This window comes from Pollicipes pollicipes, unplaced genomic scaffold, assembly GCF_011947565.3.
Source record: "Pollicipes pollicipes isolate AB1234 unplaced genomic scaffold, Ppol_2.1 Scaffold_5724;HRSCAF=6776_pilon_pilon_pilon, whole genome shotgun sequence".
Classification (NCBI taxonomy): Eukaryota; Metazoa; Arthropoda; class Thecostraca; order Pollicipedomorpha; family Pollicipedidae; genus Pollicipes; species Pollicipes pollicipes.
The window spans coordinates 22,866,640-22,889,959 of record NW_023596746.1 but is presented as its reverse complement, the minus strand read 5'-3'; the positions used below and the strand labels follow the sequence as shown (position 1 = coordinate 22,889,959).

At 62.0% G+C, this 23,320-nt stretch overlaps 1 protein-coding gene across 4 annotated transcripts in view; it reads left to right on the top strand.

Annotated features, from left to right (window-relative positions):
• Hr39 (Nuclear hormone receptor FTZ-F1 beta) overlaps positions 1-20,767 on the top strand; it is a 67,145-nt gene extending 46,378 nt beyond the window's left edge. For 3 of the 4 annotated variants that reach the window (XM_037225599.1, XM_037225601.1, XM_037225600.1), the window contains 10 exons: positions 1,544-1,927; positions 10,342-10,478; positions 11,604-11,693; positions 11,958-12,717; positions 13,379-13,578; positions 15,088-15,294; positions 16,235-16,376; positions 16,590-16,706; positions 19,454-19,698; positions 20,030-20,767. In XM_037225599.1, coding sequence (XP_037081494.1) covers positions 1,789-1,927; positions 10,342-10,478; positions 11,604-11,693; positions 11,958-12,717; positions 13,379-13,578; positions 15,088-15,294; positions 16,235-16,376; positions 16,590-16,706; positions 19,454-19,692 — 2,031 coding nt within the window. In that variant the 5' untranslated portion in view covers positions 1,544-1,788 and the 3' untranslated portion in view covers positions 19,693-19,698; positions 20,030-20,767. The remainder of the gene's footprint in view (positions 1-1,543; positions 1,928-10,341; positions 10,479-11,603; positions 11,694-11,957; positions 12,718-13,378; positions 13,579-15,087; positions 15,295-16,234; positions 16,377-16,589; positions 16,707-19,453; positions 19,699-20,029) is intronic. The other variant, XM_037225602.1, reaches the window with a different exon arrangement.
• Positions 20,768-23,320: the final 2,553 nt, after the last annotated feature.

The following is a 23,320-nucleotide window of genomic DNA, read 5'->3' as shown; positions in this document are numbered from 1 at the left end:
CGCCGCCTGCCTCCTGCCTGTGGACGCCGCCGGTTCCCGTGGATGGATCACTCGCCTGGTAGCCGGCAGCACCTGGGTGTCGAACAAATGCAGCTGGCGTCCCTTCGCTGCGCTCCGCAAAAACCGCCCGCGTTGTCGCCGCCGCCGCCTCTGAGGGGCGGGACCTCCCCCCCCCCCCCGCCCTCTCCGGCTACCTCTCGGCCTGGCCGACCGAGGTCAAGAGGTCACGGTCGGTGGTCAGGTGTGGTCGCTGGTCACTGGTGGCGGAGGCCGGCCGCCGCGGCAGCGCAGTCGGGCGTGGCCGCGTGACGCCGCAGCTGACCCCTGTCATGTGCGCCGCAGAACGTCGCGGGACGCGGGGCGTCGCCAGAGCGCGGGGGCGGGCAGCGGTGCACCCCAGCGGCGGGCCCGGCTCCGCAGGGCACCTCGCTCGTGGTGTACGGGCTGTGATGTACTTTCTTACTAAAGGAACACGTTGTCCGAGAGCCGGGCGGAGAAGGTCCTGTCGCCGCACGCATTCGACATGTCTTCACGCAATGTTTTCTTTCTTGTATTGGCGTGCTGTATGACTGATCGATCAGTGAACCTGATACTGGACCGTTCGCCGCTCCCGTGGGGCTGCGCAGGGTCCCGAGGCGGGCCGATTGGCGGCGTGGTCGGCGTGCTCGTGCCGCACCCGCGCGGCCCGCCCCGCCCCGGCCGGCGGCAGCGGGGCGGTCGGAGGGGCCCGCCGGGGTGACGGCCCCCGCTTCGATCGGCCGCGCCCCCGGGAGCGCGCGGCCGGCGGCGCGACGCCGGCCGCACGACCGACCCACTCGGCCGCCGCCGCCGGTCGGGTTCGGAGGTGGCCGCGCTCCGACGGGCCCTTCTGGTGTCGACCGTCGGTCCCGCCGACCGCCGCCGTCCCGCCGGTCACTGCTAGTGAGCCAGCCAGACATCAGACGAGCGGCTGCTCGGGAATCAACCGCTGGCCCGCCGGCGTGCTTCGTACTACGTGTGTTCCGAGAGCTGTGGGCTGTTCCTCTTTACTGTCATTCTGGTACATTTAAGGCTCCGCATGGGTAATGAATGCATGTATTGGCTTGTGTGGTGTTCCTGGGAGTGCGTAGGGCGGTTCCCTGTCGTTTCACCTCACTTGTGCCTACACCGAGTGGCATGGTCGGGGGTCAGGCGAACACGGCCGTGTCCCGCTGCTCCCGTCTCAGGCCCGTATCAGCAGGGCCGGTGACGACAGCCGGGCGGACGGAGAGCCGGCCGCCGCCCGCCGGGGACCCCCCTCCCCCCGCACGTGGGCCGCGCCTGGCTGCCGACCTTGAGCTCAGAGGGGGGGGGGGGGGCGAGGGTCGGCGGCGCTGTTGCCGGGGCGGCGCGGGGCCGCCGCTGCTCTCGTCATGCCGACCGGCCGGCGCAGCGGACGGGTCCGCCCGGCCGACGGCGACGGGACGTAAGCCCCGGGGCTTTGCCGGAGGGCCCCCGGGCCTGCCGGCCGAGCACCGGGCACCGGGCACCGACGCCGGCGAGCTGACCTCCCGCTCCGTTGCAGGTGCGCGGCCGCGATGGCCGGAACGGCGCCGTAGCGCGGCGCGCCGCTGCCCTGTTCCCGCCGGCTCCCGAGAGCGATGGCCCAGCGGGCCGACCGCGCTGCCCCCACCTGCGCCCAGTGCTGCCCGGCGCGTCCGGCCGACCGCGTGAGACGGACTCCTCGCCAGCGCGTCAGCTGAGCGCGGCAGAGAGCGGCGCAGTACCGGCAGACAGGCCGGCGCCAGAGTGTGCGTGAACGGCGGCGCCATGAACGCCATGGACGTTAGCGAATCGGCCGGACCGGCCGCCGCCATGGAGACGGACGTGGCCGCGGCGGCAGCGGCCGCCGCCGCCGTCGGACGACCGGTCAGCGTGATCACGGCAGACGTGCAGCGAGCCAGCGCAGGTCAGTGGCGGCCCCCGCCGGCCCCCAGCTCCCCTCCCCCGCCCCACCTCACCGGCCTGCCGCCAGACTTGGACAGGCGTGCAGCGAGCCAGCGCAGGTCAGTGGCCGCCCCCGACGATTCGGACGGCCACGTTCGGGGTCGGGGCACGGCCTCGCCGAGGACAGATGGCCTACGTCAGTCGCACCGCGTGTGGTGCTAACCAGCTCAAGTGTCGTCCCGTGCTGTCAATGTGTCATGTCCTTGGGCGGATCCCGGGGATGAGACCAATCCTCCGTCTGCAATGCTCCTGCGACGGGCCTCGATTGTGTGCTGCTGGCGATTTAGCCCGTCTTCATCCTTCGCGATGACTCATGTGCAAATTCAGCCGGATTTGTTGTGCCCCTTCTCCGCAGCGCGTCAGCTGGCGTCTGTGCGTCATCGGATGCTAACCCTGGCTAATACGCCTGCCTTTGTGTTGCATCAGATTATGCCTCCTCTCGGGTAGTTATGTGTCCTTGGGATGTGTCGACCGATATGGCAATCCTGCGTACTTTTGGTCACGTCTCACGGCTGACGGCTGACGGATGAAGCAATGGCGTGTAACACGTTGCACGAGGATAAGTCGCAGTTTTCACTGGTAGGCGTTCGCGTTGCACAGGCGGACGATTATACTGTTGTCTCGCATGCGCAGTTATTGTCGCGTAAATTCAGCAAATGGTACCAAAAAACGTGTCGCGCGGTGCGAATGCGTCCAACAAAGATTATACATGACGTCACGTAGGCTTAGGTGTTCTTTTTGCGCTGCGAGTACACCCTGTGTCTGTGTTTTTCCATGCACGTAAAAACATACCAGCTGCGACCTTGATAACAGAAGCTCGTACGTGCTAGTCATTTCACCTTTACTGAGATCGTCATTGATTTTTAACATATTTGTCTCTGAAGTTTCGTGCAGGTTTGCTTCCGCCACCTCTGCCGATATCTGTACACTGGTCTCTGTCAACAATTTCATTTAAGCGTAGGACGTCAATCAAACATTTGATTTAGTTCCTAACCTTGCAGTCAGCATGCTATGTGAGCGAATGCCTTAGTCATGTCCTGCTCACTTCTTTCCAGCTATATATTGCCTAAGCATCCAATGTCTCACGGAATTTGTGGCATTGCCTGAGTGGATAATACCACTTAAAAGACAGGCAGCATTCTCGGGCAGACGTTATTGCTATACTTGTACGTAACATCAGAAGCGGTGCTAGGACGATTGCGCTGAAAGATAACAAACACCGTGCAAGAGCCCGACTTTTTCCTGGAATTTGCACTATGGCATGGCGGCTAATCTGACATACCGGCTTTCTGTGAGATACGCAGGGTGAAAAGGTCCAATTCTAGCGACATTGTCGCATAAAATGTCTCCGATTTATTAGGATTGTATATTTCGTGTACTTGTGTATAGTGTTATGAACTGAGGAGACTTCCCACAATTTGAAATATCCAGTATTTCTTGTCATGTCTTGGCAGTATCTCTTTGTAATTGAAAACAAGAGGGGGAATTTCTGGTACATTTTGGCGGTGGCTGTTACTTAAATTCCACTCTGCTTCTCATTTGTACCTTGACACTGGTCCGACAGAATTAAAGATGCGATTTAGTACTATAGGAATTCCATGAGTCGCATGCTTGTCTTACTGCCGTCGTAGTCACATCGCTGGTGTAAGGCAACAAGGCTGTGCATCACGTGTCATCGATGACATATTTCAACACATTGCACGCATGAGTCTAGAAGCAAGAGAAAAGCGTAATGCAGATTGCTCTTTAACTTAATACTTGCGGGTTAATGCCGGGTCAGATTGGCATCACAGCGGGCTTTTGCGGGCGAGATCCTCAGCTGGCCGGAGCGGGGTGGACTGCCGCTTGACAGTTATGACAGAAAGTTGCGTGTCAATTACAGACACCGCGTGACGGAAAAAATACTTGATGGCCAAATGTTTACCCAAACACCATGATCCATTCGGTCCAGAATCACGAGGATTTCGAAAGGAAAGCGCCAAATTACAAATCAATGAAACCCCGCGCATGGAAAATCCATCCTCGTTGCAAGCAGAGACGCTGCGCGCGTCGCCGTCGGCCAGTGCGATCGGCAGCCGGGCCTGTGCTCCCAGCGGCGGCAGCAGGCCCGTACCGACCGGCCCAGGGGCGCGCCCTTACTGTACGACCGCGACTACCGCCGCGTCCCGGTCCGTGCGCAAACAAACACGGCGCCCTGACCTGGCGCACTGGCTCCAGTCAGGCGCGCGCGCCGGGGCTCAATGTTGACATCACGAAAGTTAGTCGTCTGGTGCTCGAGGAAGAAAGCTGCCGGAAATGATTGTCCCGTCTTTGAGGGCATTTAAACAACGATGGAATGTAACAATGCGAGATACGCGGGCTTTTGCATGGTTTTCACAAGTCTCGGTATTTGTTTTAGTTATTCTCTAAGCGCAGGAATTTAAATCGCCAAAGAAAAGTTTCGGTCCGTTTCGGCTACACTGCACGTGATGTTTCAATCCACCAATCAAGTCCATTGGCCTTGGAATATTCTGACCAAGTGGAACGTGGTCATCATGCACCTTTTTGTAATCGTGCTAACCGAATACGCCGAGTACGAATAGGAAACAGTCTGGGTGCTGACTTCGACAATCGTACTTCCTCAGAACCCTCGTCGACATGCGCGTATGATAATAACAGCCAAGCGGAGCATGCCTATGCTTATATCAGGGACCCACCTCACTAACGCGATATGAAGTTGGGCCAAATTTGGAAAATCTGGGTAGCTTTTCTCGACTTTTTGATGCGATGCCGGCATAAAATTGTTTAAGTTGTGCAATCTGGGTTACGGGTGTCATGCCCACCCTGGGTTTCTGGCAATCGGGTCCGTGGTAAAAATATCAAAATATTATTTCCACATTATTGTGTTGTGTTTGGCGGTACCCTCTGATTTTGGAAGGTTTTAAAACTTCAGTGCTGACAAAAAAAACATGATTTTGCGTGTTAAAGTTGTTAACCACAAAAGCCCGTCAAGTCTGGCCCACAGCCCGGCTAACATCCCATGGGCTCTTGCCGAGTCAGATCTGGCAGGTTGGCGAGCTAACAAATTGTGTTTGTAGTCTGTACCTGTGGTCCGGAGCGATGGTGGTCTATCGCGCCGGCTTTGTGGGTGATTGTGTGTGTTGTGGGCTGCGTATCAGTGTGCGGTGGGTCCGGCTTGTGCGAAACAGTGATATCCATTTGATGTAGCATGGAGGTAGTGCGCAGTGTCCAGCGGATAGGGACGTCAGGACAGTGTCTCTTCGTGTGTGTCTCGGTGTCATATACAGATAAATATATATGTATATATATATATATATGTATATATACATATATGTATATATACATATATATACATATATTATATATATATATATATATATATATATATATATAATGTATATATACTGATCATTCGCGAGCTCGTCTTGAAGGAGACGCTATTGGAGCGTACTGAGGAAGAGACCAACGATCTGTCAGCTATTGCTTTGTAACAGATGCTTTGATGAATGCCCGATGTTTGATGCATAAGGGAAGGGATGCAAGGGAACGGTTACCTGCTGGGAAAGGAGAGTGAATGGTGGGCGTGGATGGTAAGTGCCTGGTGTGTGGAAAGAGAACGAGTAGACGAGATGATACGAGTGAGCGGCATGATGCCTGAGTGACAGGAGACTGGATGGGTGGAGGAGGCGGCCGTCACCAGAGCGGCGCAGCCTGTGACGCGCACCGCCGCCGCTGCCGCAGACTCGAGCGGCGGCACCGACAGTCCGCAGCCCGAGGGCGGGTCACGCCGGCCGTCCGACGGCAGTCAGGCTGGCCCGGGCCCCGGCCCCGGCCCCGGCCTCGGCCCCTGCTCGGGCCCCGGCTCCGGCTCTGGCTCCGGCTCTAGCCCCGGCCCCGGCCCCGGCCCCGCAGCGGACCCCGACACGCCAGACGGTGGTGGGTGCCGGCGTAGGAGTCGTGCATGCTCGCTAGCGCGCACAGACTGGCGCGGCCGCCGGTGCCCCGCACACCCAGCACGCCAACGCCGACCTCGGAGGAGCGGGAGAGGGCTTCAGAAGACGGACTGCAACGCTGTAGCGCCACACGTTCAAGCATCGTAGCGATACAAACGGATCATGGCCGGCCCAGGCCGTCATGGAAGCCACTGTTTTGGACTCCACGTAGCGCCCCATCGTCCCCGATGACTCAGATCTGTACACGGTGGCGCATTCCAAGCAGCCCCTCTGGAGATCCCTGCCAGGCGGTCACATCTGTCAGGCTATCTGGGAAAACTGCATCGCGTCACGTTCCCCCAGGCCCCCCACCAGCTCGATAGTGTGACGCAGTGCCCAACAGCTCCCCCCCCCCCCCCCCAGTATACTACAGCAGTCTTCACCACAGTTAGAAAGTCGGCTAAGGGCGGCGTGCTCAGAACCCGTTTGAGGCAAAAAATATCACCGGGCTTATGCTAGATTTTGGGGTCAAGCGAGGTTTTGTCAAACCCGCTGACCCCAGGTCTCGACGGGCGCCTCTCAGGTGAGGCGAGCTGTGTTTTCATTGCAAGAAGAGGCGCCGCGAAGCGACGCGGCCGGAGGCCCTGTGATTAACAAGCCAAGAGTTTGATGGGATCCGATTTTGCAGCATAAACTTCGTTACGTGTGGGCGGGCTGTTAACTTATTTGTTTACCGAGTTGCATAAACACGGTTGAATTCATGGAGTCTTCGTAAAAGGAGCAAAAAGGGAGTGTGCCTCGTGCGCTATATTTACCCGGTTGGATCTTGTCAGCCGACCTTCGTCCTGGTGGGGTGGGCTCGACCCGACCTTTCGCGTGCATTTCCTGCTTGTGTGGCGAGAGAGCGCGCCGCAGGCAGGGGTGCGCCCAGCGAGAGAGAGAGAGAGAGAGAGAGGCGGTACATGTGCGTCATTAGCGTAGGGCCGGCAGAACAAGCTGCTGACTGCTGCTGACTGACGAGCCCTTTTGAGATCACTGCGTTTGGGAGTGTTAGGATGGTCGCGCCGCCATGCACACGCTGCCTCCTTTGAACGGTATGTTTTTGAAAGGTAGTGGTTATTTGACGTCGTTGAGAAAGTACTGCCAGGGCGTTGCGCTTGGTGAGCGTGCTGGGCAGTATGCGACAGGCGTAGCCTGCTCCTTAGCGTCCAGCGTCGGCTTGCGATGGAAACCTGGTTTGAGAGACCTCTGTACCGCCCTCCGCAGTACACTACGGGTCCGTGCATTCCTTCGTGCCACAGTTGCCTGCCGGCGTGTGGCACAGGGGCCACCGCGCTGTTGCACAACATAACGTTTCCCAGGCCACCCAGGAGTCACCGTCCCACAGCACCTGGATCCCAGGCGACTAGACTGCCACGCCCACGGGTAACCACTGCGCCGCCGACACGAGCCTTGAAGACTCGGGAGCTGCCCCTAACGGCAGCACCGCTTATTGACACGGGTAGCGCAGGCTCAAGGGCCGGCGCACGGCCAACGCACGCTTCATCGGTGACTCGGGGACCACTGCTGCGACACGCGGCCCGTTCAGGAGACCCGGGGGTCCCGTCATCGCGCGGCGACCGTATAGGTGCTGCGGGGATCACTGCACCGCGTACTACCGTATCTTGCTGCGGCAGGGACCACTGTCAGAACACACGCCCTGGTACACTCCAACAACAGGACGCGCGCCAAAAGCACGCACCGGCGGCCCGTCTAGACCCGACTTCCGTCCATTGCACGGCGTCCTGTGATGTGGAAGCACGCGGCTTGTGGTAGCGCCGTGGCGGCTGCATGGCTTGCGGGCGATGCGTGGCGGCCGGAAGTCCGGTCGCCATTTCTCAGTGACAGGGCGCGCAGAACCCCCGGCCATCGCCTCTCATCCGGGTCGAACGGGAGTGGGGTGTCCGCTAGTGGGCACAGTCGGCCACAACTCGGATGCACGCTCTCGTTGGAGGCTGCGCTGTTGCCCGATTGGGTCGCCGCCCCCCGTGGGCTTTGGGCTGGTGCCGCCCTCAGCGGGCTCTGGGCTGGGCGCCGCCCTCCGTGGGCTCTGGGCTGGTGCCGCCCGCAGTGGGCTCTGGGCTGGTGCTGCCCCCCGCCCCGCCCCTCGCCCCTGCCGCTTGCGGTGCGGTGGAGCCGCGGTCGGGCGGCCGTTCCGCGCGACCGAGCGCTGTGCCGTGCGCGAGCGCTCCTTCCCAGCGGCCCCCCACCCGGACCTGGCCGGCGGCGGCCGGACAAGGTCGCTGCCGCCGCCGCCGCCGCCGCCGCTGCTGCTCGGGATGCACGGCGCGCCGTGTCGGTGACTCACGGCAGCGGCGGCCGACGCGCGCGCGCGCGCGCGCGCGAGCGAGCCCCTGCCGCCGCCGCCTTTCACCGCCGCCACGAGTTTCGAAAGACGCGTCGGGAGGTCGGCGTCCGAGCGGCCCCCCGGCCACTGACTGCGCTTAGTGGCGATCACCGGGTGACCGGTCAGGAGTGATCGCCGCCGGCCCGACCGGGGACGATCACTGACTGCCGGGCCGGGCGAGCACCGATGCCCGGCGAGGGAGCCGGGGTCTGTCCGGTGTTCTGGCAGGGAGGGGCTGGGGGCGGACTCCCGCCGCATCAGGCCTGCAGACGCGGCTCGGTACTCTGCCCGGTTGCGAAGCCGCTCTGTTTGTTTGACCTTCCGCCGCGAACTTGGTAGCCGGTGGTGTTGGCAGCGGCGCGGCGGCGGCCCTGCCGACTATTTACGAGTATGAGGGCGGGGGGAGGGGGAGCGTGACATCGGTCAGGGGCCGCGGCTCGGGCCATCCCCGCCGGTCGGGCAAGGTCCGGATCGTGACAGCCCCGGCCACGGTGTGCAGCTCCGGGCCAAGATCGAGTCCCAGAGCGATCAAGAAACGGCTTAGAGACATCTCCGGTTGGGAGAAGAGGAAGTCCCCGGCTGAAAAGGCGCAGTGCTTTGTACGAGCAGACACTCGTGGCCGCACTGACAAGCCACTGGCTTCTGATCAGGTCCACCGTCGTTGAGGGACGATGCGTTCTTGATCAAAGGCCGACTCAAAGTGCAGATTAAGCGGCATAGGTAATAGCGCTACGCTGCGGCGGGCCCGGGAATTGAGGAGCCTATTAACAACAGTACGTTATGCCCTAAGGGCTCTGAGAATTGGCTGTTTCTGCTTCGCGCCTCTGCCGAGAGCCAGCACTTGCCTACCACTGTGAGGTCTAGGCTCCCGTTCCGTGTCTTGCCTGTTTGAGTGTCCGCGCTGTAATGGCTTTCCTGCATATGTTGCCTGCCAGTGACGCATGTTGGCTGTGTTGTCAGAGGCATGCGCTGCTTGCTCTCAGGAAATGCGCAATATCTGGCCCTTCACTCCGGCCTCACCAACACGCTTCTGCGAAGTGCGGCCGGCGCCGGCGCCTGCGAGATCGAGGTGTGCCGCCGCGGAATGTCGTCCCCCTCCCCCTCCCCCTCCCCTTCCCGCCGGACCGGGCTTTCGCCATGACGAGCTGTTGAAATGCTTCCAGCCCAGACCCATTGGGCTATTGTAAATCGTGATGAAACAGCGCCGCCGCTTGACCGCAATGGCTGGTGGTCATTGGCTCAGGCAATCGATTAGCTAACGGCCAGGAATTCCGTTGCACCATCAGCGCCTCCGGAGCGTCTTCTGCATAGCTTCGGCGCTGTAACGGTCTTCCGTCTGGAACGGACGTGGGGCGCGTGGGCCCAGTCCAGTCGGGGCTTATTTGACCGCAGAGTATTTTTTGGCCGAGGCGCGACGCTCGCTCAGGATGTTGTAGGTGGTGGCTGACGTAATGCCCCTCTTTGGGCTTGTCGCTGTCGTGGCCCGTTCTGTCCTGTTGCGCCTGGCGGCGGTGACGTTTTCACCCGTGCAGTTTTCCAGGGCCACCGGTACAGTAGAACCGGTTGATGGTAGACTATTTACGTCATGTTTGGCATGTGCTGGCAGCTGGTCGTCGTGTGCATGCATAATGTCACGTCGCTGGGACATCACATTCGGCGTCAACGTTGGGTGGTGCTATTGAGGTGTTTTATGTTTTTCACCTGGCACATTTGTGGTGTAACATATAACTATCGGTGTTTTGTGTGGATGCTAAAGCGTTTTGCGATCATCCTCATTGATCGTCGAAGATCAAGCAGCGTTGCTGTATGACTTGCCGTTAGTGCACTTAGTCCTTGGATATTATATTCGTAGCTCCTCTGTTAAAGTCCTCGTAATTCCTTATTCGTCAATGGGTGTGTGTGCGTGACCGGGTCTGGGCCAGTTGGTCCGGGCACGTGACACGATGACCGTTCTGCTGTTTCGTGCTCGCGTCCAGAGACAGCTGGCGTCGACACGGGCGGCCGTCTGGCGGGGTCTTGCTCGGCGGTGCCCTCTAACGGCGGCCGGGCGTGTTTCAGTGTCGGGCGGCTGGCCGCCAGTGGCTGCTGGCATGGAGCAGCGGCCGCGGACCGACCGGCCCATGAGCTGGCAGCCGGACCCGAGCGACCCAGCCAGTCTGCAGCTGGAGGCGGCCATCAGTCAGACACACAAACTGGTCAGTCCGTGTCGACGCGTGCGCGCGCTCGACCGCGCCGCGCGACCAGCGGCCGGCCGCGCGCCGCCGCACCTCTGGCGGCCGGCCGCCGGCCGCGCGCTCTCTTTGTGGCGGCCCAAGGCTGGCCGGCGCCGCGTCAGCCTTGGACCGGACGTGGCGGCGCGCTCGGCCGGCCGGCCGGCCCAGCTGGCGGCGGCGAGCGCCCGAGGTGCTGAGCCGTGCCGCCGAGCCCATCCGGAATGCAGTCCCGTCGCCTCGCGTGTGACGCGCTCCTGTCGGCCGGCACGCGAGCGCGTCGCCGGCCGCGCCGCGGCGTGAGAGCGGCGCGCGTGTTGCGCCCGCGCCCACCCGCGCCACACGAGCGCGCCCGACTGTCACGGCAGGAGCGACGCGCCGCGCCGGCAGGCGACGTCTAGCTCATATAAACACAGCCGGCCCTCTGCCGAAAACTGCCTGCTCACCGGAACCTAGCCTTGGCGGATGACCTTGCCAATGACATTGGAAGGTGGCGGCCGGGCCGCACGGTGCGCGATGACGCGAGATAATGGCGGCCGTCGGACGGCGACGCGGTCGTCGCTCGCCGCCGGCCGCTCGTCGGCCGCCGCCCGTCGGCGACCGACGTCGGGCGCGGCTGTTGGCGGCCGCCCGCCGACGGACGTGCCAACTATGCGGCGCCGGCCCACGCACGGCCGCCGCGCCGGCCGCCAGCCAACCTTGGTCGACCTTCCGCGGCGGCGGCCTTGGTGACCCCGCCGCCCTGGCAGCCCGCCCGGCCCGGCCCGCCCGCCCGGCCGGCCGGCCTTCTGTCGGAGCCGTGTGCGGTGGCCGTGTTTTTGCCGGCCGCGCCGCGCGGGACCGCGCCGCGCCGCGCCGGCCGCGGCTGCGGGCTGCAGGCACGACGTATCGATTTACACCGCGCCGAGATACGATATGCCCGCCGGCGGGGTTGCGACAAGCGACGCCAGCCGGCCGCAGGTGCGGGGACCGGCCGGCCACGCCCCATCATGTCATGTCTGGCGCCCGCTCTCGTCCCCCCGAGCTGGTGACGCCTCCTACAGCGCGGTGGCGGCGTCCCACCGCCGTCAGCGTGTACAGGCCCACAAACGAGCACCGTCCGTGTTTCAGGCGATCAAGCAGGAGCTGGACGAGATGGTGACCAGTCCCGCAGCGCCCGATCACCACCACTTCTCCGACACAGACTCGACCAACACCAAGGTGGGTCGAGCGGTCCTACGGAGGTCAGGGTGGTGCCTGGCTGCTGCTGCGGCCCTGCACGCGACTCGGTGCACTGAACCATGTGCATGGCGACAGGGCGATGCTGAGGTTAGCGACGAGAGCAGTGTGTTGCGGGAGCGCTGCGCAGCGGCGGACGGCGCTGTCTCGCTCTTCACGCCGCGCCCCTGGCGTGCTCGTTGTTGTGCATGTGTCGGTGCCGGGTCTTCGGTCGGCCGACGCTGACGGGACCGCCGCCTGCCGCAGACGGACCCGGAGCGGCCGAGCAGCCCCGGCCCCACGCGCAGCGACTCTGGCTGTGAGGTGAACCACACGGGCCCGTTCACGCCGAGCGCGTCGCCCCTGCTGCCGCGCAGTCTGGCCTACCAGAACTCGCCGGACCTGTCGCGGCCGGGCCGGCTGTACTCGCCGACGGCGTCGCCGCTGCAGGCGCGCCACTTCTCCGGCTACTCGTCGCCGTACTCGCACACGCCCAGCACGGGCCTGTCGCGCAACAACTCGGACGCGTCGCAGTACGGCGGCTCGCAGTACTCGTACTCGTCCGTGTCGTCGCCCATCTCGCCGGGCCAGTACTCGCCGACGGCGTCGCCCAGCCAGGGCCGCCACCTGTACCGGCAGAGTCCGATGCTGGGCCGGCACATGGAGCACCTGCTCGGCCAGCACGGCGGCCCGCTCAACCTCACCCAGTCGGACAGCGAGGGCTGCGAGGACAAGGCGGCGCTGGCCGCCGAGCTGGCGCAGCACTCGGCGCTGACTGCCCAGTCCGGCATCAGCCGACAACAGCTCATCAACAGCCCTTGTCCCGTGTGCGGCGACAAGATCTCCGGCTTCCACTACGGCATCTTCAGCTGCGAGTCGTGCAAGGGCTTCTTCAAGCGCACCGTCCAGAACAAGAAGAACTACGTGTGCCTGCGCGGCGCCAGCTGCCCCGTCACGATCGCCACGCGCAAAAAGTGCCCGGCGTGCCGGTTCGAGAAGTGCCTTAACATGGGCATGAAGCTGGAAGGTGAGTGGCGGCTGGGGCGGGGCCGGCCGCGCGCGCTGTGGGAACGAACCGACCGGCCGGCCGGAGGGGCCGGCTGCAGCCGCAGGCCCGGTCGGCCGGCCGTTGCGCAACCGCGGCGGCGCTGCAGCAGATGGAGGTCGCCCGACAAGGCCGGCGCGCTCGCCTCCCGTCACGAGCCGCGCGCTCTGGCCGACAATGCCAGGCGCCGGCGGACGGCCGGCGCACTGTTCGCCGAACTGTGGCCGTCTAAAAAGTGTGTGAGCATGTTGTACAGGATCGACTCGCCGCAGGTAAACGTGAAGGGTTTTTGAGCGGCGAGCACGATAGCCTCGCTATTCTAATGACAGTCGTGTTTTTGGCATGGTCACTTTCCTTCACGCAAGCGCGATAGTCATTGTACCGCTGGTTTCATTATCTGCCGCTATGGCCAGTTCGTGCCCGGCGATAAGCTACGGCGCGACACGAACGGGTCGCCGGCTTGAGCACTTTATCGGGTGGGTGCCTGCACACTGGGCCGCTCTGCCGCGGCCTCATTTGCCGGCGGGCGGATGCGCCGTCCCAGGATGTGTCGACGCGAGCCGTGGTCTGTCGTTGCGTCGGCCGGCGGTGCCAGCCGGCTGCCGGCGGGCAGACTGACTGACCGTCTGTCGTCGGGCGGCAGCCATCCGCGAAGACCGCACCCGCGGAGGCCGCTCCACGTACCAGTGCTCCTACACGGTGCCGTCGTCGCTGGTGCCGCCGTCGGCCGCCGCCGCCGCCGCCGGTGCCGCGCACGAGGGCCTCCACCCGCCGCACGTGAAGCTGGAGCCGGCCGAGACGAACGGCGCCGACGGCCGGCCCGCCACGCCGCCCCTGCTCAAGGTACGGCCGCAGCGCGCGCGCGCCGCTCTGGGTGGCCGCCGCTGCTCGGTGCGGTCGGTCGAGCCTGCCGCGGCTGCCGCTGACGAGACGGCGGCGGCAGCGGCGTCGTGACTCAGATCGTGGTCGGGTCTGCGCCGCCCCCAGTCACGGTTAACATCAGACTCGGTCGCTTTTCGCAGGATTAAGCCCGGCTGTGCCCATTCTCAGGGTACGCGGCGGGGCCCAGCCGGTTCAGCTCCAGGGCGCAGATGCCGTCCGTGTTCACCGTATCCAGTCCGTCCGTGTTCACCGTATCCAATCCGTCTGTGCTCACGGTATCCAGTCCGTCCGTGTTCACCGTATCCAGTCCGTCCGTGTTCACGGTATCCGGTCTGTCCGTGTTCACGGTATCCAGTCCGTCCGTGTTCACGGTGCCCATTCCGTCCGTCTTCACGACACCCAGTTCGTTTGTGTTCACGGTACCCAGTCCGTTCGTTTTCACGGTGCCCATTCCGTCCGTCTTCACGACACCCAGTCCGTCCGTGTTCACTGTGCCCAGGCCACTCGTGCAGTCCCACAGGTAGACGTCGTCAGGCTGGCTCTGCTCGCTGGGCTCGGGCCGATCCGCGGCTATCAATTATCTCGATGCTTGGAGAAACTCCTTTCTCGATAGTGCTGTAGAAGCTGTTCGGGGTATGTAACAAGTAGTGTTGTCCCAGATCATTACACGACGGAGCGGGGTTCCTGTTAATGGAGGTCCGGGTTCACCATTGCGAACCCACGGCTATTCAGTCCCGTGTCCTTGACGTAATTAAGTAGCAAAAATTGCCCGATGCCTGCGGTTCGTCCTGAAAGGATGCAGCGTGCGCGTTTCGTGTTGTTTGAATGGAGTCCCGCCGTGCTCGGATCCCAAAACGGGTTTGCTTCTCGGACGCCTCATGCAAATGGTCGACGGAGCCATATTTAGAGAGCTCCCGGGAGGATTTGCGACAGCGATCTGCGGCCGGGCCGTGTCGGCGTGGCCATTTTTGGCGGCGGCCTCATCTGCAATCTGGCCAGCATCTTGTTGATGCGTCAGCGCGTGTGCTGGGTAGATTGGCGTCGCTGCTCCGCGGCCCCCGAGCGGGCCGTCTGTGGTCGGGGTGCGCCGCGGCACCGGGAGTGGCCTGTGCCGACCTTGTGGCGACCTCGCGTGGTCTCCAGTGGGGCGCCGGCTGCGCCCAGTCGGCGACCGTTTTGCCGCGTGACTGCCGGAAATTGTTACAGATGCCTGGGTGGCGGGGGTGGCGTCATTCGGGACGGTCGCGCACTGCGCATTGCTTTGTTTGTGATTTTCGGTCAGTGACTATTGTTTCAAAACTGCTTTGTGTGCTCGTTGTCAGTTCTTTCTTTTGCCGGCGGTGCATGCGATGAGCCTCGCCGCATTTTTGCGCGCGGTCGCTGCGGTGGCCGTGCTGCCGATGCTGCGGAGCTGGCGCACCCGGTGCCGGGGAGCTCGTGCGTGACCGTGGGCCGCGCCCTCCGCCGCAGCAAATCATGGAGGTGGAGCACCTGTGGCATCCGTCGCCGGCGGACAGCGTGCCGTCGCCGGCCTCCTCGCAGCCGTCCGGGCTGGCTGCCGCCGCCGCCGCCGCAGCCGGCGCCGGCGACTACAACAGCCTCTGCAACATCGCTGACCACCGGCTCTACAAGATCGTCAAGTGGTGCAAGAGCCTGCCGCTCTTCAAGAACATCCATGTAAGCCCCGCTCGGCTGATGGGACGCGCCTGTAGGTCGTGTGTGCGCCGCTCCGGGGCTCTGCCCGGGAAAGAGGGGGAGCGGGCGCTCGCCGCCGGCGTCGGCGCGGGCTTCCCACCGGCCCGGATATCTGAGCGGCGAACCTCGTAATTAAAACGTGCCGGACTTACCGCGCCCACGGCTCAACACGGCAGCCAATGGGACCTGTAGCGCCCGGGTCACGGGCAGCCCCGCGGCGGCGCCGTTCTTGGCCGCACCGACCGGCTTAGACTGCGTCGCGCCGTCAGCCCCTGTCGTCGGCGAGAGGGCTGCTGGCGATGCCTCCTCGGGCGCACCGTCTCGGGTTTGAGCGGTGAGCCGGCCGGGGCCTAATTTATCCAATCTGCATAATGCCTGGCATCACGAGAGTCGCGCCTTGTTCGTGGCCCAGTGCCCTACTGTCGCCGAGCCGTCTGTCGAAGGGACTGAGGGTGCGTCGTAAATCGTCTGGGAGACACGTCCTGACGTGGAGCGGCTCTTGTTGCCCGTCTCCGTTGCCGTGTGCTGCGCTTGTTTCCGGACCTGGTCCTTGACCAGCCTGTGTTGTCGCTGTGTCTCCGGCTCGCTACGGGAGTGCGGCGGCGCCCCCGGCTGGTGCCTGCCACTGGCTTGTGTCAGGTCGTGCCAGATCGCTGTTTCCCTCTGCCTGTGAATGTGACGATGGACGTCCAACGTTGTGTTGATCGTCGCCTTTCCTTCTGAGTATGTCGTGTTGTCATTTAACCGTACCTCAATGGCTCTGTGATGCTTCGGTGGTAACTGCCGGCTGTCTCCTCCGGGCTGTGCCGTGCCCTGGTGCCGACCGTGCCGTCTCGCTCGCCTCTCGCCTCCCGATGTGTGCGTCGGTGACGGTGTCTCGCTAACCGTGCCCGATGTGTGCACGCGCGCGCGTGTCCGCTAGATTGACGACCAGACGGCGCTGCTCATCAACACCTGGTGTCAGCTGCTGCTGCTCACCTGCTGCTTCCGCTCGCTGGAGACGCCTGGCCACATCCGGATATCGCACGGGCGCTCGCTCGGCGTGCAGGAGGCCAACGCCATCGGTACGGATCCCGCCCGGCCGGCCGCCGTGTCGGCACGCGCCAACGCTGCGAGCGACGCATCTGTCTCGAGCGGACCTGCTGGAGGCTCAGCCACGGTGTGACGCGGCCGGAATGTGTTCCGTTGTGTGACGCCCGTGCACCGCGTGACCCGCTGCGTGTGTGTCCGTGCGCCCCGTCCGGCGCGGCCGCGGCCTGACCGGCGTCTCGCCGCAGGCGTGGGCCGCTGTATAGAGCGGATGATCGGCCTGACCGAGCAGCTGCGCCGGCTCAAGGTCGACTACTACGAGTACATCGCGCTCAAAGTCATCGTGCTGCTCTCCTCCAGCGGCGGTGAGTCGACCGCCTGGCTGCTCGGCTGTCGCTCCCAGGCAGCCCGGCTCTCAGGAGGTGGTGTGGTGCGTGATGTGGAGATGCAGGAGCAAACCGTGGACAGATGCGTTTGGCGTGTGGGCCTTTGTTTACACAAAGGCATATGTGTGCGCATGATCTGAACTGTACGGAACGCAAGCTCTTCATCTTTTGTCAGGTATTGATGTGATCTAGCGGTGCGTATCCTGTTGGTCGTCCCGCTCTGGAGTAAGCCGCGGGGGAGGGCGCGTCGCACGGGGAGGGGGTGTCACGCCGCCGCGCCTGGGTCGTGATGCTGGGGTGGTCCGCCGCTGGGGTGTCCGCCCAAGGACGCGGCGGCAGTGGCTCGACGCCGGGGCTTCCCCGCGGCTGGCCGGCCGACGAACACCAGGATGTGTCGCGCCAGGGGGTGTCGGGGGACGACAGAAGTGCCCTTTCGTGAGGCATCGCGCTGAACTTTCTTCGGGTATTCCGTGACTAAGCACGGGACTTAGAAAGGATACAGCAAAAGGTCTACATACTAGTGGCGGGAGGGCTTCTACAGTATCGGATCTCCTAAAGACGTCTGCTGCCGGCCTGCCGTCGTCATTGGGGCTTTACGGCGCACTCAGCTGCTGCGGCTGTATGGCGTCGCCTGCTTCTCGCCCAGGCAGGAAGGGCGGGCACCGCAAGGAATCGAACTCGGAACCTCTGGTTTCCCAGACGCGCAGTGATTAACGCAGACGCGTCAACCTCTACACTGTCGGCACCCTCTGCCGGTATGCTGTGGCAGCGCAGCGGGGTGGTGACGGTGATCCTGCTGGTGGGTCCGGCGTGGGTGGCCGCCTCGCAGCTCGTGGTAGCTGGGGGACAGGACGAACGGTGTCCGCGGCTCGTCTTACGGAGTTATGTCGTGAGCGTGTGCCGTCTTGTGGGACCTAAGGAAGCTAGACCCGGAGGCTGCTCCGGATCTACCCGCGGGTCAGATGCAACCAAATGTGTTGAGGCTGAAAATGACTGTCTGAGAAGTTTTTACCAAGGTTTCTACCACATTTTACCAAGGGATGTGCCGATTTAAAGAGAGAAAGCGATTCTAAACCACAGTCAGCTGGTAGCCCAGTGTAATTTTCAGGTCTAGCTCCCCGACAGTTCAAAGTATAGTTGATGAGTGAAGAAATTGCGCGCATTGAGTGGCTTCAGGAAGCAGTAAGCTTACCCGAAAAGAAGAAATGTGAGATGAATTTTTCAATGTTTTTTTTTAATGAAATGCAGTTTATGATGACGTTAATGTGATTCCCTCGGAAGCATGTATGCAGAGAAGCTAGGCTAAGCTCCACATTGTTAAGTACGTCTTCTAAAGTTGTCAGTTGGCCGCTGCCTGGCACCTGTACCTGGGCGTCACCATCATACGGAGCAACGTGAACACCGGCAGCCGAGAGACAGTTACTTAGAAGCCGCAGAACAAAAATGAAGAAGGGCCTCGGAAAACTCCGGACACACCGTATTTCAGTGGAGTTTGATGAGGCTGGTGGTCGCAATCGCACATGTCGGTGCATCTCTTGGACCAGTAAAACCGGTAGTCTGATACCAATCTGGACAGCTGTTCCCGTCTCGGGTCAATCTAGTGCATTGTCAATCATGCAATACAATGTACAATACGTACAATCCCTTGAAGGAGCGGAAGAAGTGGCTACGCTATGAGCGCTGATGGCTAAGTGTACTAAAAATGACAACGAAATGAATAGGCGGCAGCGCGTTGGGTATTACGCTCTGATGGAACCGAGCTCGTCTTGCTCTGGGGTTTCCAGGTCAAAGTCGCCCATCGCAGATCGCATACGTCTTGTTTCGATTCAGTGACATCGGCAGGATAGCCGCCGCGGTCCTTTGCCGTTCCTTCAGCGGTGTCTCTTGTGTCGCCGCAGCGCCGCGTGGCCGGCCCTCGCCCCATGCAAGCCTGTCGGCCGGTGAACGGGCCGTCCAAGGTGTCAGGGTCTCGTTAAACCACCTGTCCCCCGTGCTGGTGCTTGGTGCTGAGGGAGCCGCGTGTGACCCGCCGTCCCCCTGTCTCGGACCCATCGGTGCTGAACGAGCCGCGCGTGACCCGCTGTCCCCCTCCCTCAGACGCGTCGGTGCTGGAGGAGCCGCGTGGGACCCCTTGCCCCCCCCCCCTCTCCGTCTGTGCTCAAGGAACCGCGTGTAATCCCTTGTCCCACTCCCTCAGACCCGTCGCCGCTGAATGAGCCGCGTGTGACCCCGCCCTCAGACCCTTCGGTGCTGAGGGAGCTGCATGTGACACCCCTCCCTCAGACCCGTCGGTGCTGAGGAAACCGCATGTGACCCACTGTCCCTCCCCCTCTCCGTCTGTGCTCAAGGAACCGCGTGTAATCCCTTGTCCCACTCCCTCAGACCCGTCGCCGCTGAATGAGCCGCGTGTGACCCCGCCCTCAGACCCTTCGGTGCTGAGGGAGCTGCATGTGACACCCCTCCCTCAGACCCGTCGGTGCTGAGGAAACCGCATGTGACCCACTGTCCCTCCCCCCCAGACCCATCGGTGCTGAGGGGGCCGCGTGTGACCCGCTGTCCCCCTCCCCCGGACCCGTCGGTGCTGAAGGAGCCGCGTGTGACCCGCTGCCCCCGTCCCTCAGACCCGTCGGTGCTGGGGAAACCGCATGTGACACACTGTCCTCCCCCCCCCCTCAGACCCATCGGTGCTGAAGGAGCCGCGTGTGACCCGCTGTCCCCCTCCCCAGACCCTTCGGTGCTGAAGGAGCCGCACAAGGTGTCGGCGTCGCGCGAGCAGGTGCTGCAGGCGCTGCAGCAGTACACGATGTCGCACTCGCCTGAGATGCCGAGCAAGTTCGGCGAGCTGCTGCTGCGCATTCCCGACGTGGAGCGCGCCTGCCAGCTGGGCAAGGAGCTGATCGCGTCGCGCAGCGCCTCCGACGGCCCCACCTTCGACATCCTGTTCGAGTTGCTCAGGGGCGACTGACCGCAGGTGAGGGCGCGCCGCCGTCCGGGGGGGGGGGGGGGGGCTCCGACGAGGGTGGCGCCGGGTGGCGGCGTCTGGACGGCGGCGGTTCAGGCCGGTGCTCGATGTTGGTGGCAGGTGGTGATTCGGATTGTGAGCTGTTTGGTAGAAGCAGAAACGAGTTCGGTGTGCGTTGAATGATAATTTGGGTCTTCAGTTGTTTCATGTGACGCATATGGAGGTTCCGTCCGTATCAAGTGATGATTCTGATCATGAGTTTTTGCATCATGACTTGCTGGAGACGGAGGTGACGCGGGCGCCTTGTGACTGACACACTCGCGTGCCCCTGTGCCGGCAGGCTCCTGCTCGGGGCCGGCGCCGACCGCGCGCGTCCCGTCCGGGCCGGCTGCTCGCTGGTCGAGCCGCCGCCGCCACATTCCAGTCGCGTCGCCCGCAGGCAGAGCGGCGCCAGTGCCAAACCGCCCCCCGTCCCCCCGTCCGCACGTATCGCTTGGCTAGTGTTTGATACCGCCGTGTCGGCGCGCCGCCGACGTCCAGCCCACCAATCATGTTTTACATCGTGGCGTCGAGTGTCCGCTTTGTGAGGTGCTATTTGTTACACGCCCGCCGTACTAGTCGCCAAGTGATTTTGTGTTGCTCGTTGCCGTCCGCGGTGCTCTCGCCCCTACACGCCGTGCAGGGTGCGAGAGGCGCGCGCGGACCCCGGACACGTCCAGGGGCCCGGCCGGGCGCCGCGCAGGTGCCGGCCGGGCCGCCGGCGCCGGGCCGCGGCCGGCGGACCGATCCGACCTGCCCAGTGCCAGCTCTGTCCGCCGGCTCCGGCCCCGCCCGGCTCCCGAACCCCGACCCTCTCGCACCGCGTCCCCCGTTGTTATTTATTGCTACGACAGCGAGACTTGTCCAAAGCAGCTATGTGCCGGATGGCGAGCCTTACTCATAAGTGTTGCTGGAGCGAACCTCCGATGAGGCTAAACATTTTGTATTGTTCGCTATTTTGTTTGTACAAACTGGTGTTTGTTTTTATGAAAGTGTGCTAAAAAGCCAAAAGCCATTTTATTAATACATTTTTATATTATCGTAATGTTGCGTGTGGCTTTGTGAGTGGCCGGCAGGCCGTCACGGAGCTTGGCGCCACTGGGCCACGTGGAAGCCGACGGCACTGGGCGCAAGGCATTCTGGAGCGGGCGTTGCGCCGCACCGGAGGGAAAATCAGAGCAATGCGGCGGGGCGCCCTGGTTCAAGGCGCTCCGCAGCACGGGCCTCGAGCCCGGCCGCCGAGGGTCGTTTCGCTCGACACCAGTGCACCGGCGCCTCAAACCACGGGCCCGTCAGCGGACGACAGCGCGAGACCCGCGGCCTCGGCGTCCGCTACGAGCCCGGCCTGAACCGCACGACGCGTCAGCCGTCGCGGGGTCACTCGTCTGTCGTGCGAGAGTGCTGCACTCTTACTGCGGGAGTCCCCGGAGGCGGGCTTCCAGCTGTGGTGCCCGTGATGTTTGGATGCTGGGAGCCGACGGCACGGGACCAGGCGGTCGTCGGCTTTTGAACACGAACACATTTGAAATAACCAAAGGTGCAAAATACGCGTAAAATACACATACACTTAGAACAATCGCGAGTGCAAAATAGCCTATCTAGTTGGCGTGCCCGAAAACACCGATACACATGATATATTAAACTTTTTGTGAGGTTTCACTTCACCACTCGGGGCCCATGGAAAACAGCAATGTCAATCGAGGTAACCAGATGACGCCGGAAAAGGAGTAATGCACCGCTACTGGGCAAACAATGAACATATCAAAACAGTTAGACCGTCAACCCTGTCTGGTTCATATTGTCGCATCCAAGAATGGCGCAGACCAGGTGTCGAACCTCATTTGTATGGCAGGATCACTGCTTGTGACCGTGGATCAGGAGCGGCTGATTGGGGCCGAGGAGAGTGGAGACAGGCCGATTAATTTTACTTTGACCCAAGCTTGGCAAAGTAACATTAGTCACGTGCTATTGCGCAAAAGGGGCGAGCAGGAGCCCGTGTTGTTTTCCCTCTCATGCACCCTTCTGCCTTTCGGTGCATGTCCTGTGTATTTGAAATGGCGCCTAACCAGACTCGCCGGGTGCAACATGACAGAAAGGTTCACTCCTCTTCAGAATTTGTACTCATCACTTCTCCTTCCAAAATAAATTTGAAATCAAACCGCCTCCAATGTGAACGCTCACCGGACGGGAAAGGGCTGCACGCTCCATCCCCCAGCGGGGCGCAGCACAGGCCGCCAGTGGAGGCGCACCGACCTTTTCCGAGGGAGCGGTAAGCAGAACCGTGCGTCTCTTAAACAGCTTTGGGAGCCTCATAAACAGATCTTAAACCATCATATCCCATCCCTCGACTAAACAAATTTCACCGGACTTCGCCCACTTCTCAAAAGGACTGTTTTAATGTGCCTTATTAAAAACAACCTGTTGACCTAGCGGGATCCCCGGTCCTTCTAAATAGGACCTTCTCGGCTTTCTGTGCTCTTCATGAGACATTCGTTGCATCTGAGTTTTTTTTATAATCACCTGGGGGCTCTTATCAGCCCGTAAAATCTGTATGCCACCTGGGGGCCCTCATGCGGCCGATGTTGCCTCCCGCACACTTTGAGAGCCCTCCCCCTTTCTTTGATTTTATTACATGTTACGTCTTGGTCATCGCGGGCCCCCGGGATTTTCAGGGGGCCAAAAGATTGTACTCCCACAGCCAATGGTAAGAGGGCGACTGCACTCCAGCCCCCCCCCCCCCCCCACACCACACCTGGTGGCGCAGCCCCCGCATCTATTTCAACCTGACTCAGACGTGGCGCGTTCCCCACGTCTAAGACCCGGCATCTGCGTCAATGAGTAGACCTGGACAAGTGCGTGACTTGTCAATGTCAGCTCTAGGACATTTTAGTTCCGTCGCTAATTTCGTCGACTTGTGCTATGTAACCATGGGACTGGACGATCCTACGTTAAGATGCTGGAGCAACGCAATGGACCGTTCCGTAAACTTGGATGAGTGGGAGATACCACTAGTACTGGATTAAGTTGAAATCTATTTCAGGGACGTACGTCCGCAAACTAAAATTATTCATGACTTACATATTCCATACGCATATCACGCCGACAGTCGATTATAACGCTCTGATCAACACGCGACACAGGTTTTCCCTTGCCCGGGGGGGGGGGGGGGGGGCTCTGCAGCGCATTGGAATTGTCCAAGTGATGTTAGCCCCAAACGTTTGCATATTGCTCCAGCGCACATTCGATAACAATTACCAGCGTGCTGTCTCTGAGCCAGGCCCGACCACAGGGCCGCCTACAAGAGCCACGTTGACGGCGCGCGTCTCCTTGACGATGGGAGCGTATGGATGCAGGGACGGATCAGCGCGGTCCACCTCTGTGCCTGAGACGGACAACCAAGCCACTCCCGGCCAGCAGGATGGAAGACGGTTATCTCACCATACCGATACCTTCAGTACAGTGAACGGACATTCAGGTGTGGAAAATTTGGCACGAAAATTTCCGGATCTGCATTTGCGACATGTGCGCTCCTCCAGAAGGCACACACTGCAACACGTTTCACTTTGTTGAACAGCGTTCGCTGCAGATAACC